General features: G+C 52.5%; 1 protein-coding gene and 1 non-coding gene across 3 annotated transcripts in view; both read left to right on the top strand.

Moving 5' to 3' along the window:
• Positions 1-26,516, top strand: part of KHDC4 (KH domain containing 4, pre-mRNA splicing factor) — a 162,230-nt gene extending 135,714 nt beyond the window's left edge. The window contains exons 3-16 of one of the 2 annotated variants that reach the window (XM_073639406.1): positions 18,132-18,303; positions 19,715-19,964; positions 20,370-20,498; positions 20,581-20,657; positions 20,996-21,048; positions 21,121-21,284; positions 21,367-21,578; positions 21,812-21,872; positions 22,402-22,459; positions 22,827-23,086; positions 23,798-23,941; positions 24,297-24,409; positions 24,782-24,870; positions 25,345-26,516. In XM_073639406.1, coding sequence (XP_073495507.1) covers positions 18,287-18,303; positions 19,715-19,964; positions 20,370-20,498; positions 20,581-20,657; positions 20,996-21,048; positions 21,121-21,284; positions 21,367-21,578; positions 21,812-21,872; positions 22,402-22,459; positions 22,827-23,086; positions 23,798-23,941; positions 24,297-24,409; positions 24,782-24,870; positions 25,345-25,538 — 1,821 coding nt within the window. In that variant the 5' untranslated portion in view covers positions 18,132-18,286 and the 3' untranslated portion in view covers positions 25,539-26,516. Of the gene's footprint in view, positions 1-18,131; positions 18,304-19,714; positions 19,965-20,369; positions 20,499-20,580; positions 20,658-20,995; positions 21,049-21,120; positions 21,285-21,366; positions 21,579-21,811; positions 21,873-22,401; positions 22,460-22,826; positions 23,087-23,797; positions 23,942-24,296; positions 24,410-24,781; positions 24,871-25,344 lie in introns of those variants that run through there. The other variant, XR_012247386.1, reaches the window with a different exon arrangement.
• LOC141155622 (small Cajal body-specific RNA 4) lies at positions 21,905-22,033 on the top strand. Its single transcript, XR_012247549.1, has one exon.
• Positions 26,517-26,972: the final 456 nt, after the last annotated feature.

The raw sequence follows: 26,972 nt of genomic DNA, 5'->3' as shown, positions 1-26,972 counted from the left end.
ATCCAGTCACCTCACCAGTGATCAGCTAGAGTGGAGATGCTGGAATGAGGACCCCAAAATATCGCCCCGATCCAGTCACCTCACCAGTGATCAGCTAGAGTGGAGATGCTGGAATGAGGACCACAAAATATCCCCCCGATCCAGTCACCTCACCAGTGATCAGCTAGAGTGGAGATGCTGGAATGAGGACCACAAAATATCCCCCCGATCCAGTCACCTCACCAGTGATCAGCTAGAGTGGAGATGCTGGAATGAGGACCCCAAAATATCCCCCCGATCCAGTCACCTCACCAGTGATCAGCTAGAGTGGAGTTCCTGGAATGAGGACCACAAAATATTCCCCCGATCCAGTCACCTCACCAGTGATCAGCTAGAGTGGAGATGCTGGAATGAGGACCCCAAAATATCCCCCCGATCCAGTCACCTCACCAGTGATCAGCTAGAGTGGAGATGCTGGAATGAGGACCACAAAATATCCCCCCGATCCAGTCACCTCACCAGTGATCAGCTAGAGTGGAGATGCTGGAATGAGGACCCCAAAATATCCCCCCGATCCAGTCACCTCACCAGTGATCAGCTAGAGTGGAGTTGCTGGAATGAGGACCCCAAAATATCCCCCCGATCCAGTCACCTCACCAGTGATCAGCTAGAGTGGAGATGCTGGAATGAGGACCCCAAAATATCCCCCCGATCCAGTCACCTCACCAGTGATCAGCTAGAGTGGAGATGCTGGAATGAGGACCACAAAATATCCCCCCGATCTAGTCACCTCACCAGTGATCAGCTAGAGTGGAGATGCTGGAATGAGGACCAAAAAATATCCCCCCGATCCAGTCACCTCACCAGTGATCAGCTAGAGTGGAGATGCTGGAATGAGGACCCCAAAATATCCCCCCAATCCAGTCACCTCACCAGTGATCAGCTAGAGTGGAGATGCTGGAATGAGGACCCCAAAATATCCCCCCGATCCAGTCACCTCACCAGTGATCAGCTAGAGTGGAGTTGCTGGAATGAGGACCACAAAATATCCCCCCGATCCAGTCACCTCACCAGTGATCAGCTAGAGTGGAGATGCTGGAATGAGGACCACAAAATATCCCCCCGATCCAGTCACCTCACCAGTGATCAGCTAGAGTGGAGATGCTGGAATGAGGACCACAAAATATCCCCCCGATCCAGTCACCTCACCAGTGATCAGCTAGAGTGGAGATGCTGGAATGAGGACCACAAAATATCCCCCCGATCCAGTCACCTCACCAGTGATCAGCTAGAGTGGAGATGCTGGAATGAGGACCCCAAAATATCCCCCCGATCCAGTCACCTCACCAGTGATCAGCTAGAGTGGAGTTGCTGGAATGAGGACCACAAAATATCCCCCCGATCCAGTCACCTCACCAGTGATCAGCTAGAGTGGAGATGCTGGAATGAGGACCCCAAAATATCCCCCCGATCCAGTCACCTCACCAGTGATCAGCTAGAGTGGAGATGCTGGAATGAGGACCACAAAATATCCCCCCGATCCAGTCACCTCACCAGTGATCAGCTAGAGTGGAGATGCTGGAATGAGGACCCCAAAATATCCCCCCGATCCAGTCACCTCACCAGTGATCAGCTAGAGTGGAGTTGCTGGAATGAGGACCACAAAATATCCCCCCGATCCAGTCACCTCACCAGTGATCAGCTAGAGTGGAGATGCTGGAATGAGGACCACAAAATATCCCCCCGATCCAGTCACCTCACCAGTGATCAGCTAGAGTGGAGATGCTGGAATTAGGACCACAAAATATCCCCCCGATCTAGTCACCTCACCAGTGATCAGCTAGAGTGGAGATGCTGGAATGGGACCACAAAAATATCCCCCCGATCCAGTCACCTCACCAGTGATCAGCTAGAGTGGAGATGCTGGAATGAGGACCCCAAAATATCCCCCCGATCCAGTCACCTCACCAGTGAATCAGCTAGAGGGGAGATGCTGGAATGAGGACCACAAAATATCCCCCCGATCCAGTCACCTCACCAGTGATCAGCTAGAGTGGAGATGCTGGAATGAGGACCACAAAATATCCCCCCGATCCAGTCACCTCACCAGTGATCAGCTAGAGTGGAGATGCTGGAATGAGGACCCCAAAATATCCCCCCGATCCAGTCACCTCACCAGTGATCAGCTAGAGTGGCGATGCTGGAATGAGGACCACAAAATATCCCCCCGATCCAGTTACCTCACCAGTGATCAGGTAGAGTGGAGATGCTGGAATGAGGACCCCAAAATATCCCCCCGATCCAGTCACCTCACCAGTGATCAGCTAGAGTGGAGATGCTGGAATGAGGTCCTCAAAATATCCCCCCCGACCCAGTCACCTCACCAGTGATCAGCTAGAGTGGAGATGCTGGAATGGGACCACAAAATATCCCCCCAATCCAGTCACCTCACCAGTGATCAGCTACAGTGGAGATGCTGGAATGAGGTCCTCAAAATATCTCCCCGATCCAGTCACCTCACCAGTGATCAGCTAGAGTGGAGATGCTGGAATGAGGACCACAAAATATCCCCCCGATCCAGTCACCTCACCAGTGATCAGGTAGAGTGGAGATGCTGGAATGAGGACCACAAAATATCCCCCCGATCCAGTCACCTCACCAGTCATCAGCTAAAGTGGCGATGCTGGAATGAGGACCACAAAATATCCCCCCGATCCAATCACCTCACCAGTGATCAGGTAGAGTGGAGATGCAGTAATGAGGACTCCAAAATATCCCCCCGATCCAGTCACCTCACCAGTGATCAGCTAGAGTGGAGATGCTGGAATGAGGTCCTCAAAATATCCCCCCCGATCCAGTCACCTCACCAGTGATCAGCTAGAGTGGAGATGCTGGAATGGGACCACAAAATATCCCCCCGATCAAGTCACCTCAACAGTGATCAGGTAGAGTGGAGATGCTGGAATGAGGACCCCAAAATATCCCCCCGATCCAGTCACCTCACCAGTGATCAGCTAGAGTGGAGATGCTGGAATGAGGACCCCAAAATATCCCCCCGATCCAGTCACCTCACCAGTGATCAGCTAGAGTGAAGATGCTGGAATGAGGACCCCAAAATATCCCCCCGATCCAGTCACCTCACCAGTGATCAGCTAGAGTGGAGTTGCTGGAATGAGGACCACAAAATATCCCCCCGATCCAGTCACCTCACCAGTGATCAGCTAGAGTGGAGTTGCTGGAATGGGACCGCAAAATATCCCCCCGATCCAGTCACCTCACCAGTGATCAGCTAGAGTGGAGATGCTGGAATGAGGACCCCAAAATATCCCCCCGATCCAGTCACCTCACCAGTGATCAGCTAGAGTGCAGTTGCTGGAATGAGGACCACAAAATATCCCCCCGATCCAGTCACCTCACCAGTGATCAGCTAGAGTGGAGATGCTGGAATGGGACCGCAAAATATCGCCCCGATCCAGTCACCTCACCAGTGATCAGCTAGAGTGGAGATGCTGGAATGAGGACCCCAAAATATCCCCCCGATCCAGTCACCTCACCAGTGATCAGCTAGAGTGCAGTTGCTGGAATGAGGACCACAAAATATCCCCCCGATCCAGTCACCTCACCAGTGATCAGGTAGAGTGGAGATGCTGGAATGAGGACCACAAAATATCCCCCCGATCCAGTCACCTCACCAGTGATCAGCTAGAGTGGCGATGCTGGAATGAGGACCACAAAATATCCCCCCGATCCAGTCACCTCACCAGTGATCAGGTAGAGTGGAGATGCTGGAATGAGGACCCCAAAATATCCCCCCGATCCAGTCACCTCACCAGTCATCAGCTAGAGTGGAGATGCTGGAATGAGGTCCTCAAAATATCCCCCCCGATCCAGTCACCTCACCAGTGATCAGCTACAGTGGAGATGCTGGAATGAGGTCCTCAAAATATCCCCCCGATCCAGTCACCTCACCAGTGATCAGGTAGAGTGGAGATGCTGGAATGAGGACCACAAAATATCCCCCCGATCCAGTCACCTCACCAGTGATCAGCTACAGTGGAGATGCTGGAATGAGGACCCCAAAATATCCCCCCGATCCAGTCACCTCACCAGTGATCAGCTAGAGTGAAGATGCTGGAATGAGGACCCCAAAATATCCCCCCGATCCAGTCACCTCACCAGTGATCAGCTAGAGTGGAGTTGCTGGAATGAGGACCACAAAATATCCCCCCGATCCAGTCACCTCACCAGTGATCAGCTAGAGTGGAGTTGCTGGAATGGGACCGCAAAATATCCCCCCGATCCAGTCACCTCACCAGTGATCAGCTAGAGTGGAGATGCCGGAATGGGACCGCAAAATATCGCCCCGATCCAGTCACCTCACCAGTGATCAGCTAGAGTGGAGATGCTGGAATGAGGACGCCAAAATATCCCCCCGATCCAGTCACCTCACCAGTGATCAGCTAGAGTGCAGTTGCTGGAATGAGGACCACAAAATATCCCCCCGATCCAGTCACCTCACCAGTGATCAGGTAGAGTGGAGATGCTGGAATGAGGACCACAAAATATCCCCCCGATCCAGTCACCTCACCAGTGATCAGCTAGAGTGGCGATGCTGGAATGAGGACCCCAAAATATCCCCCCGATCCAGTCACCTCACCAGTGATCAGGTAGAGTGGAGATGCTGGAATGAGGACCCCAAAATATCCCCCCGATCCAGTCACCTCACCAGTCATCAGCTAGAGTGGAGATGCTGGAATGAGGTCCTCAAAATATCCCCCCCGATCCAGTCACCTCACCAGTGATCAGCTACAGTGGAGATGCTGGAATGAGGTCCTCAAAATATCCCCCCGATCCAGTCACCTCACCAGTGATCAGGTAGAGTGGAGATGCTGGAATGAGGACCACAAAATATCCCCCCGATCCAGTCACCTCACCAGTGATCAGCTAGAGTGGCGATGCTGGAATGAGGACCACAAAATATCCCCCCGATCCAGTTACATCACCAGTGATCAGGTAGAGTGGAGATGCTGGAATGAGGACCCCAAAATATCCCCCCAATCCAGTCACCTCACCAGTGATCAGCTAGAGTGGAGATGCTGGAATGAGGTCCTCAAAATATCCCCCCCGACCCAGTCACCTCACCAGTGATCAGCTAGAGTGGAGATGCTGGAATGGGACCACAAAATATCCCCCCGATCCAGTCACCTCACCAGTGATCAGCTGCAGTGGAGATGCTGGAATGAGGTCCTCAAAATATCCCCCCGATCCAGTCACCTCACCAGTGATCAGCTAGAGTGGAGATGCTGGAATGAGGACCACAAAATATCCCCCCGATCCAGTCACCTCACCAGTGATCAGGTAGAGTGGAGATGCTGGAATGAGGACCACAAAATATCCCCCCGATCCAGTCACCTCCCCAGTCATCAGCTAGAGTGGCGATGCTGGAATGAGGACCACAAAATATCCCCCCGATCCAATCACCTCACCAGTGATCAGGTAGAGTGGAGATGCTGGAATGAGGACCCCAAAATATCCCCCCGATCCAGTCACCTCACCAGTGATCAGCTAGAGTGGAGATGCTGGAATGAGGTCCTCAAAATATCCCCCCCGATCCAGTCACCTCACCAGTGATCAGCTAGAGTGGAGATGCTGGAATGGGACCACAAAATATCCCCCCAATCCAGTCACCTCACCAGTGATCAGCTAGAGTGGAGTTGCTGGAATGAGGACCACAAAATATCCCGCCGATCCAGTCACCTCACCAGTGATCAGCTAGAGTGGAGTTGCTGGAATGAGGACCACAAAATATCCCCCCGATCCAGTCACCTCACCAGTGATCAGCTACAGTGGAGATGCTGGAATGAGGTCCTCAAAATATCCCCCCGATCCAGTCACCTCACCAGTGATCAGCTAGATTGGAGATGCTGGAATGAGGACCCCAAAATATCCCCCCGATCCAGTCACCTCACCAGTGATCAGCTAGAGTGGAGATGCTGGAATGAGGACCACAAAATATCCCCCCGATCCAGTCACCTCACCAGTGATCAGCTAGAGTGGAGATGCTGGAATGAGGACCACAAAATATCCCCCCGATCCAGTCACCTCACCAGTGATCAGCTAGAGTGGAGATGCTGGAATGAGGACCCCAAAATATCCCCCCGATCCAGTCACCTCACCAGTGATCAGCTAGAGTGGAGTTGCTGGAATGAGGACCACAAAATATCCCCCCGATCCAGTCACCTCACCAGTGATCAGCTAGAGTGGAGATGCTGGAATGAGGACCCCAAAATATCCCCCCGATCCAGTCACCTCACCAGTGTTCAGCTAGAGTGGAGATGCTGGAATGAGGACCACAAAATATCCCCCCCGATCAAGTCACCTCACCAGTGATCACCTAGAGTGGAGATACTGGAATGAGGACCCCAAAATATCCCCCCGATCCAGTCACCTCACCAGTGATCAGCTAGAGTGGAGATGCTGGAATGAGGCCCTCAAAATATCCCCCCCGACCCAGTCACCTCACCAGTGATCAGCTAGAGTGGAGATGCTGGAATGGGACCACAAAATATCCCCCCGATCCAGTCACCTCACCAGTGATCAGCTACAGTGGAGATGCTGGAATGAGGTCCTCAAAATATCCCCCCGATCCAGTCACCTCACCAGTGATCAGCTAGAGTGGAGATGCTGGAATGAGGACCACAAAATATCCCCCCGATCCAGTCACCTCACCAGTGATCAGGTAGAGTGGAGATGCTGGAATGAGGACCACAAAATATCCCCCCGATCCAGTCACCTCACCAGTCATCAGCTAGAGTGGCGATGCTGGAATGAGGACCCCAAAATATCCCCCCGATCCAATCACCTCACCAGTGATCAGGTAGAGTGGAGATGCTGGAATGAGGACCCCAAAATATCCCCCCGATCCAGTCACCTCACCAGTGACCAGCTAGAGTGGAGATGCTGGAATGAGGTCCTCAAAATATCCCCCCCGATCCAGTCACCTCACCAGTGATCAGCTAGAGTGGAGATGCTGGAATGGGACCACAAAATATCCCCCCGATCAAGTCACCTCACCAGTGATCAGCTACAGTGGAGATGCTGCAATGAGGTCCTCAAAATATCCCCCCGATCCAGTCACCTCACCAGTGATCAGTTAGAGTGGAGATGCTGGAATGAGGTCCTCAAAATATCCCCCCCGATCCAGTCACCTCACCAGTGATCAGCTAGAGTGGAGATGCTGGAATGGGACCACAAAATATCCCCCCAATCCAGTCACCTCACCAGTGATCAGCTAGAGTGGAGTTGCTGGAATGAGGACCACAAAATATCACGCCGATCCAGTCACCTCACCAGTGATCAGCTAGAGTGGAGTTGCTGGAATGAGGACCACAAAATATCCCCCCGATCCAGTCACCTCACCAGTGATCAGCTAGAGTGGAGATGCTGGAATGAGGACCCCAAAATATCCCCCCGATCCAGTCACCTCACCAGTGATCAGCTAGAGTGGAGATGCTGGAATGAGGACCACAAAATATCCCCCCGATCCAGTCACCTCACCAGTGATCAGCTAGAGTGGAGATGCTGGAATGAGGACCACAAAACATCCCCCCGATCCAGTCACCTCACCAGTGATCAGCTAGAGTGGAGATGCTGGAATGAGGACCCCAAAATATCCCCCCGATCCAGTCACCTCACCAGTGATCAGCTAGAGTGGAGTTGCTGGAATGAGGACCACAAAATATCCCCCCGATCCAGTCACCTCACCAGTGATCAGCTAGAGTGGAGATGCTGGAATGAGGACCACAAAATATCCCCCCGATCCAGTCACCTCACCAGTGATCAGCTAGAGTGGAGATGCTGGAATGAGGACCACAAAATATCCCCACGATCCAGTCACCTCACCAGTGATCAGCTAGAGTGGAGATGCTGGAATGAGGACCCCAAAATATCTCCCCGATCCAGTCACCTCACCAGTGATCAGCTAGAGTGAAGTTGCTGGAATGAGGACCACAAAATATCCCCCCCGACCCAGTCACCTCACCAGTGATCAGCTAGAGTGGAGATGCTGGAATGGGACCACAAAATATCCCCCCGATCCAGTCACCTCACCAGTGATCAGCTACAGTGGAGATGCTGAAATGAGGTTCTCAAAATATCCCCCCGATCCAGTCACCTCACCAGTGATCAGCTAGAGTGGAGATTCTGGAATGAGGACCACAAAATATCCCCCCCGATCCAGTCACCTCACCAGTGATCAGGTAGAGTGGAGATGCTGGAATGAGGACCACAAAATATCCCCCCGATCCAGTCACCTCACCAGTCATCAGCTAGAGTGGCGATGCTGGAATGAGGACCACAAAATATCCCCCCGATCCAATCACCTCACCAGTGATCAGGTAGAGTGGAGATGCTGGAATGAGGACCCCAAAATATCCCCCCGATCCAGTCACCTCACCAGTGACCACCTAGAGTGGAGATGCTGGAATGAGGTCCTCAAAATATCCCCCCCGATCCAGTCACCTCACCAGTGATCAGCTAGAGTGGAGATGCTGGAATGGGACCACAAAATATCCCCCCGATCAAGTCACCTCACCAGTGATCAGCTAGAGTGGAGTTGCTGGAATGAGGACCACAAAATATCCCGCCGATCCAGTCACCTCACCAGTGATCAGCTAGAGTGGAGTTGCTGGAATGAGGACCACAAAATATCCCCCCCGATCCAGTCACCTCACCAGTGATCAGCTAGAGTGGAGATGCTGGAATGAAGACCACAAAATATCCCCCCAATCCAGTCACCTCACCAGTGATCAGCTAGAGTGGAGATGCTGGAATGAAGACCACAAAATATCCCCCCAATCCAGTCACCTCACCAGTGATCAGCTAGAGTGGAGATGCTGGAATGAGGACCACAAAATATCCCCCCAATCCAGTCACCTCACCAGTGATCAGCTAGAGTGGAGATGCTGGAATGAGGACCACAAAATATCCCCCCGATCCAGTCACCGCACCAGTGATCAGCTAGAGTGGAGATGCTGGAATGAGGACCACAAAATATCCCCCCGATCCAGTCACCTCACCAGTGATCAGCTAGAGTGGAGATGCTGGAATGAGGAAACCAAAATATCCCCCCGATCCAGTCACCTCACCAGTGATCAGCTAGAGTGGAGATGCTGGAATGAGGACACCAAAATATCCCCCCGATCCAGTCACCTCACCAGTGATCAGCTAGAGTGGAGTTGCTGGAATGAGGACCACAAAATATCCCCCCGATCCAGTCACCTCACCAGTGATCAGCTAGAGTGGAGATGCTGGAATGAGGACCACAAAATATCCCCCCGATCCAGTCACCTCACCAGTGATCAGCTAGAGTGGAGATGCTGGAATGAGGACCACAAAATATCCCCCCGATCCAGTCACCTCACCAGTGATCAGCTAGAGTGGAGATGCTGGAATGAGGACCACAAAATATCCCCCCGATCCAGTCACCTCACCAGTGATCAGCTAGAGTGGAGTTGCTGGAATGAGGACCACAAAATATCCCCTCAATCCAGTCACCTCACCAGTGATCAGCTAGAGTGGAGATGCTGGAATGAGGACCACAAAATATCCCCCCGATCCAGTCACCTCACCAGTGATCAGCTAGAGTGGAGTTGCTGGAATGAGGACCACAAAATATCCCCCCGATCCAGTCACCTCACCAGTGATCAGCTAGAGTGGAGATGCTGGAATGAGGACCCCAAAATATCCCCCCGATCCAGTCACCTCACCAGTGATCAGCTAGAGTGGAGATGCTGGAATGAGGACCCCAAAATATCCCCCCGATCCAGTCACCTCACAAGTGATCAGCTAGAGTGGAGTTGCTGGAATGAGGACCACAAAATATCCCCCCGATCCAGTCACCTCACCAGTGATCAGCTAGAGTGGAGATGCTGGAATGAGGACCCCAAAATATCCCCCCGATCCAGTCACCTCACCAGTGATCAGCTAGAGTGGAGATGCTGGAATGAGGACCACAAAATATCCCCCCGATCCAGTCACCTCACCAGTGATCAGCTAGAGTGGAGATGCTGGAATGAGGACCCCAAAATATCCCCCCGATCCAGTCACCTCACCAGTGATCAGCTAGAGTGGAGTTGCTGGAATGAGGACCACAAAATATCCCCCCGATCCAGTCACCTCACCAGTGATCAGCTAGAGTGGAGATGCTGGAATGAGGACCCCAAAATATCCCCCCGATCCAGTCACCTCACCAGTGATCAGCTAGAGTGGAGATGCTGGAATGAGGACCACAAAATATCCCCCCGATCTAGTCACCTCACCAGTGATCAGCTAGAGTGGAGATGCTGAAATGAGGACCACAAAATATCCCCCCGATCCAGTCACCTCACCAGTGATCAGCTAGAGTGGAGTTGCTGGAATGAGGACCACAAAATATCCCCCCGATCCAGTCACCTCACCAGTGATCAGCTAGAGTGGAGATGCTGGAATGAGGACCCCAAAATACCCCCCCGATCCAGTCACCTCACCAGTGATCAGCTAGAGTGGAGTTGCTGGAATGAGGACCACAAAATATCCCCACGATCCAGTCACCTCACCAGTGATCAGCTAGAGTGGAGCTGCTGGAATGAGGACCCCAAAATATCCCCCCGATCCAGTCACCTCACCAGTGATCAGCTAGAGTGGAGTTGCTGGAATGAGGACCACAAAATATCCCCCCGATCCAGTCACCTCACCAGTGATCAGCTAGAGTGGAGATGCTGGAATGAGGACCACAAAATATCCCCCTGATCCAGTCACCTCACCAGTGATCAGCTAGAGTGGAGATGCTGGAATGAGGACCACAAAATATCCCCCCGATCCAGTCACTTCAGTAGTGATCAGCTAGAGTGGAGTTGCTGGAATGAGGACCACAAAATATCCCCCCGATCCAGTCACCTCACCAGTGATCAGCTAGAGTGGAGATGCTGGAATGAGGACCCCAAAATATCCCCCCGATCCAGTCACCTCACCAGTGATCAGCTAGAGTGGAGATGCTGGAATGAGGACCACAAAATATCCCCACGATCCAGTCACCTCACCAGTGATCAGGTAGAGTGGAGATGCTGGAATGAGGACCACAAAATATCCCCCCGATCCAGTCACTTCAGTAGTGATCAGCTAGAGTGGAGTTGCTGGAATGAGGACCACAAAATATCCCCCCGATCCAGTCACCTCACCAGTGATCAGCTAGAGTGGAGATGCTGGAATGAGGACCCCAAAATATCCCCCCGATCCAGTCACCTCACCAGTGATCAGCTAGAGTGGAGATGCTGGAATGAGGACCCCAAAATATCCCCCCGATCCAGTCACCTCACCAGTGATCAGCTAGAGTGGAGATGCTGGAATGAGGACCCCAAAATATCCCCCCGATCCAGTCACCTCACCAGTGATCAGCTAGAGTGGAGATGCTGGAATGACGACCCCAAAATATCCCCCCGATCCAGTCACCTCACCAGTGATCAGCTAGAGTGGAGATGCTGGAATGAGGACCCCAAAATATCCCCCCGATCCAGTCACCTCACCAGTGATCAGCTAGAGTGGAGATGCTGGAATGAGGACCCCAAAATATCCCCCCGATCCAGTCACCTCACCAGTGATCAGCTAGAGTGGAGATGCTGGAATGAGGACCCCAAAATATCCCCCCGATCCAGTCACCTCACCAGTGATCAGCTAGAGTGGAGATGCTGGAATGAGGACCCCAAAATATCCCCCCGATCCAGTCACCTCACCAGTGATCAGCTAGAGTGGAGATGCTGGAATGAGGACCCCAAAATATCCCCCCGATCCAGTCACCTCACCAGTGATCAGCTAGAGTGGAGATGCTGGAATGAGGACCCCAAAATATCCCCCCGATCCAGTCACCTCACCAGTGATCAGCTAGAGTGGAGATGCTGGAATGGGACCACAAAATATCCCCCCAATCCAGTCACCTCACCAGTGATCAGCTAGAGTGGAGTTGCTGGAATGAGGACCACAAAATATCCCGCCGATCCAGTCACCTCACCAGTGATCAGCTAGAGTGGAGTTGCTGGAATGAGGACCACAAAATATCCCCCCGATCCAGTCACCTCACCAGTGATCAGCTACAGTGGAGATGCTGGAATGAGGTCCTCAAAATATCCCCCCGATCCAGTCACCTCACCAGTGATCAGCTAGATTGGAGATGCTGGAATGAGGACCCCAAAATATCCCCCCGATCCAGTCACCTCACCAGTGATCAGCTAGAGTGGAGATGCTGGAATGAGGACCACAAAATATCCCCCCGATCCAGTCACCTCACCAGTGATCAGCTAGAGTGGAGATGCTGGAATGAGGACCACAAAATATCCCCCCGATCCAGTCACCTCACCAGTGATCAGCTAGAGTGGAGATGCTGGAATGAGGACCCCAAAATATCCCCCCGATCCAGTCACCTCACCAGTGATCAGCTAGAGTGGAGTTGCTGGAATGAGGACCACAAAATATCCCCCCGATCCAGTCACCTCACCAGTGATCAGCTAGAGTGGAGATGCTGGAATGAGGACCCCAAAATATCCCCCCGATCCAGTCACCTCACCAGTGTTCAGCTAGAGTGGAGATGCTGGAATGAGGACCACAAAATATCCCCCCCGATCAAGTCACCTCACCAGTGATCACCTAGAGTGGAGATACTGGAATGAGGACCCCAAAATATCCCCCCGATCCAGTCACCTCACCAGTGATCAGCTAGAGTGGAGATGCTGGAATGAGGCCCTCAAAATATCCCCCCCGACCCAGTCACCTCACCAGTGATCAGCTAGAGTGGAGATGCTGGAATGGGACCACAAAATATCCCCCCGATCCAGTCACCTCACCAGTGATCAGCTACAGTGGAGATGCTGGAATGAGGTCCTCAAAATATCCCCCCGATCCAGTCACCTCACCAGTGATCAGCTAGAGTGGAGATGCTGGAATGAGGACCACAAAATATCCCCCCGATCCAGTCACCTCACCAGTGATCAGGTAGAGTGGAGATGCTGGAATGAGGACCACAAAATATCCCCCCGATCCAGTCACCTCACCAGTCATCAGCTAGAGTGGCGATGCTGGAATGAGGACCCCAAAATATCCCCCCGATCCAATCACCTCACCAGTGATCAGGTAGAGTGGAGATGCTGGAATGAGGACCCCAAAATATCCCCCCGATCCAGTCACCTCACCAGTGACCAGCTAGAGTGGAGATGCTGGAATGAGGTCCTCAAAATATCCCCCCCGATCCAGTCACCTCACCAGTGATCAGCTAGAGTGGAGATGCTGGAATGGGACCACAAAATATCCCCCCGATCAAGTCACCTCACCAGTGATCAGCTACAGTGGAGATGCTGCAATGAGGTCCTCAAAATATCCCCCCGATCCAGTCACCTCACCAGTGATCAGCTAGAGTGGAGATGCTGGAATGAGGTCCTCAAAATATCCCCCCCGATCCAGTCACCTCACCAGTGATCAGCTAGAGTGGAGATGCTGGAATGGGACCACAAAATATCCCCCCAATCCAGTCACCTCACCAGTGATCAGCTAGAGTGGAGTTGCTGGAATGAGGACCACAAAATATCCCGCCGATCCAGTCACCTCACCAGTGATCAGCTAGAGTGGAGTTGCTGGAATGAGGACCACAAAATATCCCCCCGATCCAGTCACCTCACCAGTGATCAGCTAGAGTGGAGATGCTGGAATGAGGACCCCAAAATATCCCCCCGATCCAGTCACCTCACCAGTGATCAGCTAGAGTGGAGATGCTGGAATGAGGACCACAAAATATCCCCCCGATCCAGTCACCTCACCAGTGATCAGCTAGAGTGGAGATGCTGGAATGAGGACCACAAAACATCCCCCCGATCCAGTCACCTCACCAGTGATCAGCTAGAGTGGAGATGCTGGAATGAGGACCCCAAAATATCCCCCCGATCCAGTCACCTCACCAGTGATCAGCTAGAGTGGAGTTGCTGGAATGAGGACCACAAAATATCCCCCCGATCCAGTCACCTCACCAGTGATCAGCTAGAGTGGAGATGCTGGAATGAGGACCACAAAATATCCCCCCGATCCAGTCACCTCACCAGTGATCAGCTAGAGTGGAGATGCTGGAATGAGGACCACAAAATATCCCCACGATCCAGTCACCTCACCAGTGATCAGCTAGAGTGGAGATGCTGGAATGAGGACCCCAAAATATCTCCCCGATCCAGTCACCTCACCAGTGATCAGCTAGAGTGAAGTTGCTGGAATGAGGACCACAAAATATCCCCCCCGACCCAGTCACCTCACCAGTGATCAGCTAGAGTGGAGATGCTGGAATGGGACCACAAAATATCCCCCCGATCCAGTCACCTCACCAGTGATCAGCTACAGTGGAGATGCTGGAATGAGGTTCTCAAAATATCCCCCCGATCCAGTCACCTCACCAGTGATCAGCTAGAGTGGAGATGCTGGAATGAGGACCACAAAATATCCCCCCCGATCCAGTCACCTCACCAGTGATCAGGTAGAGTGGAGATGCTGGAATGAGGACCACAAAATATCCCCCCGATCCAGTCACCTCACCAGTCATCAGCTAGAGTGGCGATGCTGGAATGAGGACCACAAAATATCCCCCCGATCCAATCACCTCACCAGTGATCAGGTAGAGTGGAGATGCTGGAATGAGGACCCCAAAATATCCCCCCGATCCAGTCACCTCACCAGTGACCAGCTAGAGTGGAGATGCTGGAATGAGGTCCTCAAAATATCCCCCCCGATCCAGTCACCTCACCAGTGATCAACTAGAGTGGAGATGCTGGAATGGGACCACAAAATATCCCCCCGATCAAGTCACCTCACCAGTGATCAGCTAGAGTGGAGTTGCTGGAATGAGGACCACAAAATATCCCGCCGATCCAGTCACCTCACCAGTGATCAGCTAGAGTGGAGTTGCTGGAATGAGGACCACAAAATATCCCCCCCGATCCAGTCACCTCACCAGTGATCAGCTAGAGTGGAGATGCTGGAATGAAGACCACAAAATATCCCCCCAATCCAGTCACCTCACCAGTGATCAGCTAGAGTGGAGATGCTGGAATGAAGACCACAAAATATCCCCCCAATCCAGTCACCTCACCAGTGATCAGCTAGAGTGGAGATGCTGGAATGAGGACCACAAAATATCCCCCCGATCCAGTCACCTCACCAGTGATCAGCTAGAGTGGAGATGCTGGAATGAGGACCACAAAATATCCCCCCGATCCAGTCACCGCACCAGTGATCAGCTAGAGTGGAGATGCTGGAATGAGGACCACAAAATATCCCCCCGATCCAGTCACCTCACCAGTGATCAGCTAGAGTGGAGATGCTGGAATGAGGAAACCAAAATATCCCCCCGATCCAGTCACCTCACCAGTGATCAGCTAGAGTGGAGATGCTGGAATGAGGACACCAAAATATCCCCCCGATCCAGTCACCTCACCAGTGATCAGCTAGAGTGGAGTTGCTGGAATGAGGACCACAAAATATCCCCCCGATCCAGTCACCTCACCAGTGATCAGCTAGAGTGGAGATGCTGGAATGAGGACCACAAAATATCCCCCCGATCCAGTCACCTCACCAGTGATCAGCTAGAGTGGAGATGCTGGAATGAGGACCACAAAATATCCCCCCGATCCAGTCACCTCACCAGTGATCAGCTAGAGTGGAGATGCTGGAATGAGGACCACAAAATATCCCCCCGATCCAGTCACCTCACCAGTGATCAGCTAGAGTGGAGTTGCTGGAATGAGGACCACAAAATATCCCCTCAATCCAGTCACCTCACCAGTGATCAGCTAGAGTGGAGATGCTGGAATGAGGACCACAAAATATCCCCCCGATCCAGTCACCTCACCAGTGATCAGCTAGAGTGGAGTTGCTGGAATGAGGACCACAAAATATCCCCCCGATCCAGTCACCTCACCAGTGATCAGCTAGAGTGGAGATGCTGGAATGAGGACCCCAAAATATCCCCCCGATCCAGTCACCTCACCAGTGATCAGCTAGAGTGGAGATGCTGGAATGAGGACCCCAAAATATCCCCCCGATCCAGTCACCTCACAAGTGATCAGCTAGAGTGGAGTTGCTGGAATGAGGACCACAAAATATCCCCCCGATCCAGTCACCTCACCAGTGATCAGCTAGAGTGGAGATGCTGGAATGAGGACCCCAAAATATCCCCCCGATCCAGTCACCTCACCAGTGATCAGCTAGAGTGGAGATGCTGGAATGAGGACCACAAAATATCCCCCCGATCCAGTCACCTCACCAGTGATCAGCTAGAGTGGAGATGCTGGAATGAGGACCCCAAAATATCCCCCCGATCCAGTCACCTCACCAGTGATCAGCTAGAGTGGAGTTGCTGGAATGAGGACCACAAAATATCCCCCCGATCCAGTCACCTCACCAGTGATCAGCTAGAGTGGAGATGCTGGAATGAGGACCCCAAAATATCCCCCCGATCCAGTCACCTCACCAGTGATCAGCTAGAGTGGAGATGCTGGAATGAGGACCACAAAATATCCCCCCGATCTAGTCACCTCACCAGTGATCAGCTAGAGTGGAGATGCTGAAATGAGGACCACAAAATATCCCCCCGATCCAGTCACCTCACCAGTGATCAGCTAGAGTGGAGTTGCTGGAATGAGGACCACAAAATATCCCCCCGATCCAGTCACCTCACCAGTGATCAGCTAGAGTGGAGATGCTGGAATGAGGACCCCAAAATATCCCCCCGATCCAGTCACCTCACCAGTGATCAGCTAGAGTGGAGTTGCTGGAATGAGGACCACAAAATATCCCCACGATCCAGTCACCTCACCAGTGATCAGCTAGAGTGGAGCTGCTGGAATGAGGACCCCAAAATATCCCCCCGATCCAGTCACCTCACCAGTGATCAGCTAGAGTGGAGTTGCTGGAATGAGGACCACAAAATATCCCCCCGATCCAGTCACCTCACCAGTGATCAGCTAGAGTGGAGATGCTGGAATGAGGACCACAAAATATCCCCCTGATCCAGTCACCTCACCAGTGATCAGCTAGAGTGGAGATGCTGGAATGAGGACCACAAAATATCCCCCCGATCCAGTCACTTCAGTAGTGATCAGCTAGAGTGGAGTTGCTGGAATGAGGACCACAAAATATCCCCCCGATCCAGTCACCTCACCAGTGATCAGCTAGAGTGGAGATGCTGGAATGAGGACCCCAAAATATCCCCCCGATCCAGTCACCTCACCAGTGATCAGCTAGAGTGGAGATGCTGGAATGAGGACCACAAAATATCCCCACGATCCAGTCACCTCACCAGTGATCAGGTAGAGTGGAGATGCTGGAATGAGGACCACAAAATATCCCCCCGATCCAGTCACTTCAGTAGTGATCAGCTAGAGTGGAGTTGCTGGAATGAGGACCACAAAATATCCCTCCGATCCAGTCACCTCACCAGTGATCAGCTAGAGTGGAGATGCTGGAATGAGGACCCCAAAATATCCCCCCGATCCAGTCACCTCACCAGTGATCAGCTAGAGTGGAGATGCTGGAATGAGGACCCCAAAATATCCCCCCGATCCAGTCACCTCACCAGTGATCAGCTAGAGTGGAGATGCTGGAATGAGGACCCCAAAATATCCCCCCGATCCAGTCACCTCACCAGTGATCAGCTAGAGTGGAGATGCTGGAATGAGGACCCCAAAATATCCCCCCGATCCAGTCACCTCACCAGTGATCAGCTAGAGTGGAGATGCTGGAATGAGGACCCCAAAATATCCCCCCGATCCAGTCACTTCAGTAGTGATCAGGTAGAGTGGAGATGCTGGAATGGGACCACAAAATATCCACTCTGATCCAGTCACTTCAGTAGTGAGCCGTCTAGAGTGGAGCTGATAAAATGAGGCCTCAAAAAATCAACTCCGATCTAGATGGCTCACTGGTGAATCAGCTAGAATGGAGGTCCACAAATAATCAACTCCAAACTAGATGCAACCCACACCAAAGGGCTGCGCACTGCGGACGCGAGGAATGTCACGCTTTGATGACGTCATGGCCATGTGATTAGTCACATGAACAGATCTTTTTTTTATTTCCAATTATTTTCTTAGACACGCTGCAGTTACACCGTCTGACTGAGAGAGGGCGCCTGTACAACAGAAGGAGGAGCGCTGTAGAGCGTTGATGGGCGTGGCCTTTACAAAGACGTTGGTGCGTCGTGACGTCGTGGGAGGTCGTCGTAAAGACGGAGAGCGGAGCGGACGCCATGTCGGCGATGAGCGGGTGAGGCGCGGGCCGGTATTCGGGCGGCAAGGAGGGAACTGTCCGGTACTGGGGGAGGATCCCCGGGGAATGGCATGCTGATTAACCATTTCACTCCGGGGCTGCCTTTCCTCCCCAGAGCCATGACTTGTTTCCTCCCGTCTGTGTAGCTCTCATTATTACACTTGTGCGGTTGATCGGACGTTTTGCCGCTTTTATTGCATTGCTTTACATGCTTCACCCAAAAAAATCTCCTCTCTGGTGTGTGAGGTTATTTCTTCTTCACCATATGCTACAAATAACTGTAAGGCCACACGGGGGGTTAGGAGACTGAAGGGTTAGGGCGAGCGGAGCCGGAGGGTTAAGGGGCGCATGCAGGACGGGAAGGGTTAGGGGGATAGGGGCGCGCGGAGCGGGAAGGTTAAGGGGCGCATGCAGGACGGGAAGGGTTAGGGGGATAGGGGCGCACGGAGCGGGAAGGTTAAGGGGCGCATGCAGGACGGGAAGGGTTAGGGGGATAGGGGCGTGCGGAGCGGGAAGGTTAAGGGGCGCATGCAGGACAGGAAGGGTTAGGGGGATAGGGGCGCGCGGAGCGGGAAGGTTAAGGGGCGCATGCAGGACAGGAAGGGTTAGGGGGATAGGGGCGCATGCAGGACAGGAAGGGTTAGGGGGATAGGGGCGCATGCAGGACGGGAAGGGTTAGGGGGATAGGGGCGCATGCAGGAAGGGTTGGGGGGATAGGGGCGCGCTGAGCCGGAAGGTTAAGGGGCGCATGCAGGACTGGAGGGGTTAGGGGGATAGGGGTGTGCAGAGCCAGAAGGTTAAGGGGTGCATTTTGGATGGAAAGGGTTAGGGGGATAGGGGTGCGCGGAGCCGGAAGGTTAAGGGGCGCATGCAGGACGGAAAGGGTTAGGGGGATAGGGGTGCGCGGAGCCGGAAGGTTAAGGGGCACATGCAGGATGGGAAGGGTTAGTGGGATAGGGGTGCGCGTGGGGCCTGAGGGTTAAATGGAGTTAGGGGCACGGGGTTAGGGAGATAGGGGCGTGGGGGGGATAGGGGCTGGAGGGTGCGGGGGATGGGGTGTATTTGTGTTTCTTCTTACTGTTTGCACTCCTCCTCATGGGCCGATGTGATTACTCACACTGTAGTCCTACGGTATCTCCTCTCCATCCCACCCTTTACTGCCCACACGGATCAGCCACCCTCGAAGACAAGCTACACAGGATTAATCGGCAGTGATGGGAGCTCACTTTACTGCCTGCTGTAAGAGGCCGGTGTCGGCTGACCTGTAGATGGCAGATAAACAGAGAAGGGCACTTATGAAGCCTGGGCAGATATTCGGGGTGGCACGGGACTATGAGCATGCATATTGCGGGGTGTACTTGGGGTTTCGGGGCCGCACATTGTCTTGATTTATTTATTTTTTCTCTAGACGGAGAAGCAAATGGGACCAGCCGGGCCCTGCCACCGCTGCCAGCTTCCTCCTCCCTGGGGTGATGCCGGTGATCCCGCCCGTTGGTACGACTATGTTCATGCCTCCTGTAGAGGAAAAGCTGCCCATGTGCGAGACGGTCAGCGCACCCTCCGGGGCCCTGGATGCGGCAGCCGCTGTGGCCGCCAAGATCAACGCCATGCTGATGGCCAAGGGGAAGATCAAACCTGCCCAGAATACGCCAGACAAGGTGAGGGCTCCCCCTATGGCAGAAACCCATCACGGACTGGTGATTAATGGATCATAAGAGGAGGGGTCCTGTGACCCCCGAGGATCTGAAGTCGCTCATTCATGTGCTGCACCAATAGTTATTATAGACCATGAATGGGGCGGAGGTGCGCACCTCTGCGGTGTAACGGGACACAATACCCCCATTCTTCTCCTTTGGGGTCTCCTCAACCATCATACAGTTGTCACTTATCCTATCTGATAAATTTGGAGAGTACAGGGGTCAGTAGCTGTGATCAGTTCAGCAGCAACCAGAGCGAGCAGATTAACTACTTGAATGCCGGGTGCGGGTTGGCAGGACATGGCAGCGGGGGTTTGGTGATGTTACATCCTCGCCCTTACAGTGATGAAGGCATCTTCTTTCTAGGTTCCGGTCGCCGTTAAACCTCCAACCGCCACCAAAAGCAAAGACGACCTGGTAGTGGCCGAAGTGGAGATCAACGATGTGCCCCAGACCTGCCGGAATCTTCTGACCCGGGGACAGATGCAGGAAGAGGTGGGTACGCTGCTCTAGGATGTTTGTTGCTGCTGCGCTAATGGACAGTGACGAGAACAACCATTACCCTGTGCCCCCGCAGATCAGCCGACTGAGTGGAGCTGCTGTGTCCACAAGGGGGCGATACATGAGACCAGAGGAGAAAGCCAAAGGGCCTGGGTACGTATGGGCGGAGAAGGGCGCAGCTCTGGAGATACTGGGCCGATTAGTCCAACTGCTCTCACCTCTCACTACTTTTTGATGAGACAGATAATTGGTAAGACCAGGGTCACCTAATCAGTTGCCTTTGCTGATCTCTGGGTCTACACTCCCTGCTCTACATTTAAAGGGATATTTCAGAATTACAATATTTATGGCCTGACATCAATGGCTTTACCTTGCATGTAGACCGGGGGTATTGCACTCCCCTTGAAGATCAGTATTCTGATATTTGTAATGAGAACTTTGTCCTGTGGGGCCCACTTTTCATGTTACCCTCTGATCCTTCCTCCTGGCAGGGAACGGCCGATCTATCTCCACGTTCAGGGCCAGACCAGGGAGCTTGTGGACCGTAAGTGGCCTGTTCTGGTGACGCTCGGTGTGATATGTGCGGAGTGACCAGTAACGTTCTGTACCTCCTCAGGGGCAGTGAATATAATCAAGGAAGTCATCACCAATGGAGTCGTCAAAGCCGCCACCGGCTCCAGCCCCACCTTCAATGGAGCCACCGTGACCGTGTATCACCAATCGGCCCCCGTAACGCCTGTAGCCCCCGTGGCACCTCCCAAGCCACCATTCCAGTCTGGAGTATGTATTGCATCCAACTACAATACCCCACCTTAGAGGTAGGGCACGGAGAGATCAGCTTCTGTTCTTGCCCCCCTCGCAGTTGCACTACGTCCAGGACAAGCTGTTTGTGGGGCTGGAGCACGCCATGGTCACCTTCAACGTGAAGGAGAATGTGGAGGGGCCGGGCTGCTCTTACTTCCAGCACATCCAGTTGGAAACCGGCGCAAAAGTCTTCCTGAGGGGGAAAGGCTCGGGGTGTATCGAGCCCGCGTCCGGGCGGGAAGCTTTTGAGCCCATGTACATTTACATCAGGTTTGTCAAGTGTTTTTTATTTTGAAGGGGCCCCTCTGTATTGAAGAGGTGGTCCCATACCCGTCAGTTCTACATCAGGAGGTGAGTGGTGCTGAGGTCTCATCCTGGAAGGTTTGTGATTACGCAGCTTTCTGGGCACCGCTTACCTCCTGACACGTACACAAGGTTGCGTGGATATCAACGGGCTCCAGATAATGTGGATGTCTGAGTGTGGTGTCTCTTCACCTTCACAGCCACCCAAAACCCGAAGGCCTGGCAGCCGCCAAGAAGCTGTGCGAGAACCTCTTACAGACGGTAAGTGCCCAGACCTTGCACGTAGCCTCTAATATGGAGGGTGAAGAAAGCGGAGTCTTTCGAGTGAGGCTCTGCTGATACTGTCCTCCTATAGGAAAGTATGGTCCCAGAGCAGCCGTGCTACCAGGCAGAGTGAGGGCTGACTGCGCCATGCGACAGTACCCGTGGCTGGCCGCTGCCATGTCCACGTACTGATGTGGCCCCCCAGGGAGACCTGTGAATAGATTATTTTCATGTTCTCTCTCCTCGCCATCATTAGTTTGGGCATCATCTTGGTACCTGGTGGCCCCCGCTGACTCCGGAGTTAGCAGCAGGGCCTGGATACCTGGCCTGTAGTGAGCAGCGCGGGGCCTCGCACCATCAGGAGGTGGCTCGCCACCAGGAGTGGGAGCGCTAACTGCATGGCCGAGAGTGCGCTCCATCCCTGGCAGCTGCAGGACCCGCATCCATACACGGATATCGTGTCCATAAGAAATTTACCAGAGAAGACCGCCCCTTTAATGGAGTAAATATGACTTTCTGCCCTCAGGTCCATGCGGAGTATTCAAGGTTCATCAGTCAGATGACTTCAGCCGCTCCTCTGCCCGGTACGTCACCCCGGGGTCTGGACACCCGGCCGCCCCGCACTGCTGACCCCGGAGTATATTGGCTGCGACAGGTAGCGGTGGTGGGCACACCCCTCCTTGCCCCATACACACAGCCAATCCCGCCATCCTCGCTATAATGTTATACAACCTCCTTAAAGGGCTTGTCCAGGTTTGATAGGTCCCCATCAGTTCAAAACCTCCGCTTCCTGTCAGTGAATGGAGGCATTATTCTTACCTGGTCTGCCGGCCATCGTGACCTACAGCTGAAGGTCTGCGGTTCTGTCAGGTTATTCCGTCCTCTCAGCTGCGACTCCTGACTGACACCTTGTACCTGCACTAACACATTGTAACAAACTCACTTTTTCAGGATATGCCCAGCCCACACCGATGTCTACCATACCCATCCAGCCGCCATACTATGCAACAAATGGCTACCAGGCGGGGTTCACTGTGGGTCCACCCATCCTGCCACAGCAACCGGTGCAAGTGCCATATGTAGTGCCCACACCCATGAGCAGCTCAGTGCCTCCAGTACCTGCTGTCGTACCCACTATGCCCGCTCCTGTACCCACTGTACCAACGCGGTATCCAATCTCACAAGTGCAACCACCAGTGACCTCTATTCCAGTAAGTGACTGCACCAGCAGAATAGTGAGTGCAGCTCTGGAGTGTAATACAGGATGTAACTCAGGACCAGTAATGTAATGTATATGCACAGTGACTGCAGCAGCAGAATAGTGAGTACAGCTCTGGAGTATAATACAGGATGTAATTCAGGATCAGTACAGGATCAGTAATGTATGTACACAGTGACTGCACCAGCAGAATAGTGAGTGCAGCTCTGGAGTATAATACAGGATGTAATTCAGGATCAGTACAGGATCAGTAATGTATGTACACAGTGACTGCACCAGCAGAATAGTGAGTGCAGCTCTGGAGTATAATACAGGATGTAACTCAGGATCAGTACATGATCAGTAGTGTATGTACACAGTGACTGCACCAGCAGAATAGTGAGTGCAGCTCTGGAGTATAATACAGGATGTAACTCAGGATCAGTACAGGACCAGTAATGTATGTACACAGTGACTGCACCAGCAGAATAGTGAGTGCAGCTCTGGGGTATAATACAGGATGTAACTCAGGATCAGTAATGTAATGTATGTACACAGTGACTGCACCAGCAGAATAGTGAGTGCAGCTCTGGAGTATAATACAGGATGTAACTCAGGATCAGTAATGTATGTATACAGTGACTGCACCAGCAGAATAGTGAGTGCAGCTCTGGAGTATAATACAGGATGTAACTGTATTCCTTTTTCTCTTCCTCTCCTTCAGGCTCCTATTCCTTATGCTGCGCCTGTTCTTTGTAAATCCGCCACTACACCCCTTTCAGTACCCAACTTATCCCTTCAAGGTCAGAAGAGGCGTTTCACAGAGGAGCTTCCTGAGGAACAAGACTCTCATCTGCTGGGTTACCAGGTGCTTTAACGCCTCCATATTTCCTCTGCTTCCTCCCTGTGCCCATTGCTCTACACTCACTGACCTCCGTGGCTTTCAGCTGATTTTGGTGGGGGACGTTGTGGCAGTTTTTCCCCTGCAGCATCACCTGGCAGCCCAACCTCCTTTAGCCCCAGTCATTGGGATGATAGCGGGGGTCACAGTAGGGGGTCTTCTCTGTAATAGCATGGAGATGCCAGGCTGGTGCAGTTAGTGCAGTCCTGGGGTGGGGATCTCTGGGTGGCTCGGTCACCTGCGCCCCGTGCTGCTGCAGTAGGAGACGGCACTGCTTCTGTAGGATTGCTAATAATGCCACTGTGTATCTTTCTGCTCATAGCATGGACCCATTCATATGACTAATTTAGGTACAGGCTTCCCGGGCCAGAACAAGATGGACTCTCCTGCCGCTAAACCTGACCCCACGGCCTGCAAGGAGCGAGAGAGGGACAGGTGAGAACAGCAGGCTTAGAGGGGCGGTGACATGGTACTGCATGGGCTTCATCTAGTGCTCCAATATTAGGAGTTAGTGTGGTCCGCAGTCGCTGGGGTAGTAAAGTTACTATTTACCAGCCCTATCCGGCAATACTCGTCCATAAGGCAGTGTGCTATATTCCGGGGCTGTGGAGTTGGTAAGCTAATTGTCCGACTCTTCAATTTCCCTGACTCCACAGCCCGGCTAGATTCACCAGTGTGCCGTTCAAGGACCGTGAATATTACACATGTGCTGAACAGTTCATTAGACAATGATTGATCTGTAAAATTAGGGTAGTGGATCCCAACGGGGAATGATGGATCACATAATATGTCTGTTAACCCCCGCAGGCAGCTGATGCCCCCGCCAGGTTTGCGAATGTCCACGCAGAGGAGCCCAGAGGAGCGCGGCAGCGTGCGGAGCTATGAGGGTGCAGATGGTGAGTGTTGAGCCCCCCGGTAGGTGGTACCCCTGCTCCCCGCCAGCTCTCAGCCTTCTCCCCGGATTCTCCAGGCTGCCGGTGTGAAGTCTCCTTTGACTTGAGCCGGCCCTGTGTATATTATGCTGCCCCTGCCGCCCGTCATACAGCAGCGGGCAAGGGGCAGCTTGGTGCAGAGTTTGTCGTCATCTCTAACTGCATATTTTTGTATTTTTTTGTGTCTTCTTTTTTTTTTTTTCTCCATTTTTCTCTTCTCTTCCATGACCGTGGACCGCGTGCCTGCGCTGTGCTTGACCCGTCGCGTGACCCGCCCGGGGGGAAACCTCACAAATCTCCCACATGGTTCCCGACTAATGTGTTTATTTCCCCTGAATTAACGGACGCGGGTATTTTCTCTCTGGCTCTGTCCTTCTCCCTCCTTTTTTGTTCCCCTCCCCCTCTTTGGCTCTTGTTCCGTTTTTTTACTTTTTCCAGATTCTCCCGTCAAGAAGATGAAGGCTGATAAAACTTTCGGTCTGGTAGCGTACGCCGGAGACTCGTCTGACGAGGAGGAGGAGCACAGGGGGCACAAGAGTTCGGGTTCCTTCTCTCCGGGGTGGAATGTAGGGTACCAGTATCCCGCCTCCCAGCAGCGGGCCAAACAGATGCCTTTCTGGATGGCACCGTAGAGCGTCGGGCACATCCCGCTCTACGAGGGCCTGTAGCAATAATTCGGCATGTGTGTACACCACCTACTCACGTGTCAGACTTCATAAGCAGGAGCAGGTAAAGAGATGACAACAGGATCCATCTTTCCCTCCCCATCTAGTCATGTCCTGCCCCTCTGTTCTTACTGTTGGGCTCAGCCCTTGTACCTGATCCTTGTAGAGCACGGATCAGGGGCGTTTGGCACGCCACTATTGTGACACTACAGTTCCCAGCATGCCCTGATCACCTTGCTGTCAGGCTTGTTGGGAGTTGTCAGCATTACAGTGCTGTTTGGCTGCATAGTCTCAGGGAGACTATGAACCTTATTCCTCTTGGCAGCCGCCGGGTCGGAATAAAGATAATTTTCTCCCTGTAACCGTGCGTTCAGTAAAGTGGTCGGACAGCATTGTAACGCTGATTACCTGCAGCTTGTAAGGGTTTGGGGACATGACTGGGTCCCTGTATAGCAGCATTACTATCCCATAAAGTGAAGGCACGCTTGTGAGGGTCATTTTATGTCTATTGGGGTCTTCCACCAATCCTGAGTTCACATATTAGCACAGCGACGCAGCACCGCTTCCACTTCACTCTCAGGCTCGGCGAGGACGTAACCAGTGATGACCCATTTTTTTCTGGCTCAGAAAACCCATTTAAAATGGTAAATTAATCATAAACTTGGTAGATTCTCCTTTTTTTTTTTATAGCTGTACTGTTGAGTCTTCAGTTGTTAAAGGGGTATCTCAGCTTGGCTCAATTGCACCTCAGTATGTGCCATAACATTAATACTGGATGGGTCACTTAGATGACATATTGTTGGCACTCTCCCTTACTGATTTGGATGGGAGTGGAAGTAGAATATCCCTTTTTAAATTAAGAAAAATATTTAGATTTGAGAGTCCTCAGTGTTTGATGCCTTTTAATGGCTAACTGAAAAGATGGTAACAAATTGCAAGCTTTCGAAACTACTCAGGCCTCTTCATCAGGCATAGTATAACACAAAATCTGAAGAGTCACATATTTATATACAGCAAGACACAGAAATAATGGAATAGATGAGACAAGTGACGTAAAGCAGAAGTATTACTATAGGAGAGGGATACACAGTTGTGGCTGTTAATATTGAAATAGTTCATAGATAAGGCGTGTGAAAGTTTTATTATCCTGTGATTAACCACTTAACCCCCGGGGACGTATTAGTACGCATATTTGCGTACCCTCCGTTCAGTGAGGGCTGCTGCGCTGAGCCCTCACTGAACCGAGCACATGTCAGCTGATTCTTACAGCTGACATGTGCCCGCAACAGCCGCGGGTGGAATCGCGATCCACCCGCGGCTGTTAACCAGTTAAATGCTGCTGTCAATCTCCGACAGCAGCATTTAACGCGCGCTTCCGGGTAGCGCGTCATAAGCCCCGCC

This window comes from Phyllobates terribilis, unplaced genomic scaffold (genome assembly GCF_046119375.1).
Source record: "Phyllobates terribilis strain yellow unplaced genomic scaffold, ASM4611937v1 Scaffold_7__3_contigs__length_470593459, whole genome shotgun sequence".
NCBI classification, from domain to species: domain Eukaryota; kingdom Metazoa; phylum Chordata; class Amphibia; order Anura; family Dendrobatidae; genus Phyllobates; species Phyllobates terribilis.
The sequence above is the reverse complement of the archived record's forward strand: the minus strand, read 5'-3'. Positions and strand labels throughout refer to the sequence as shown.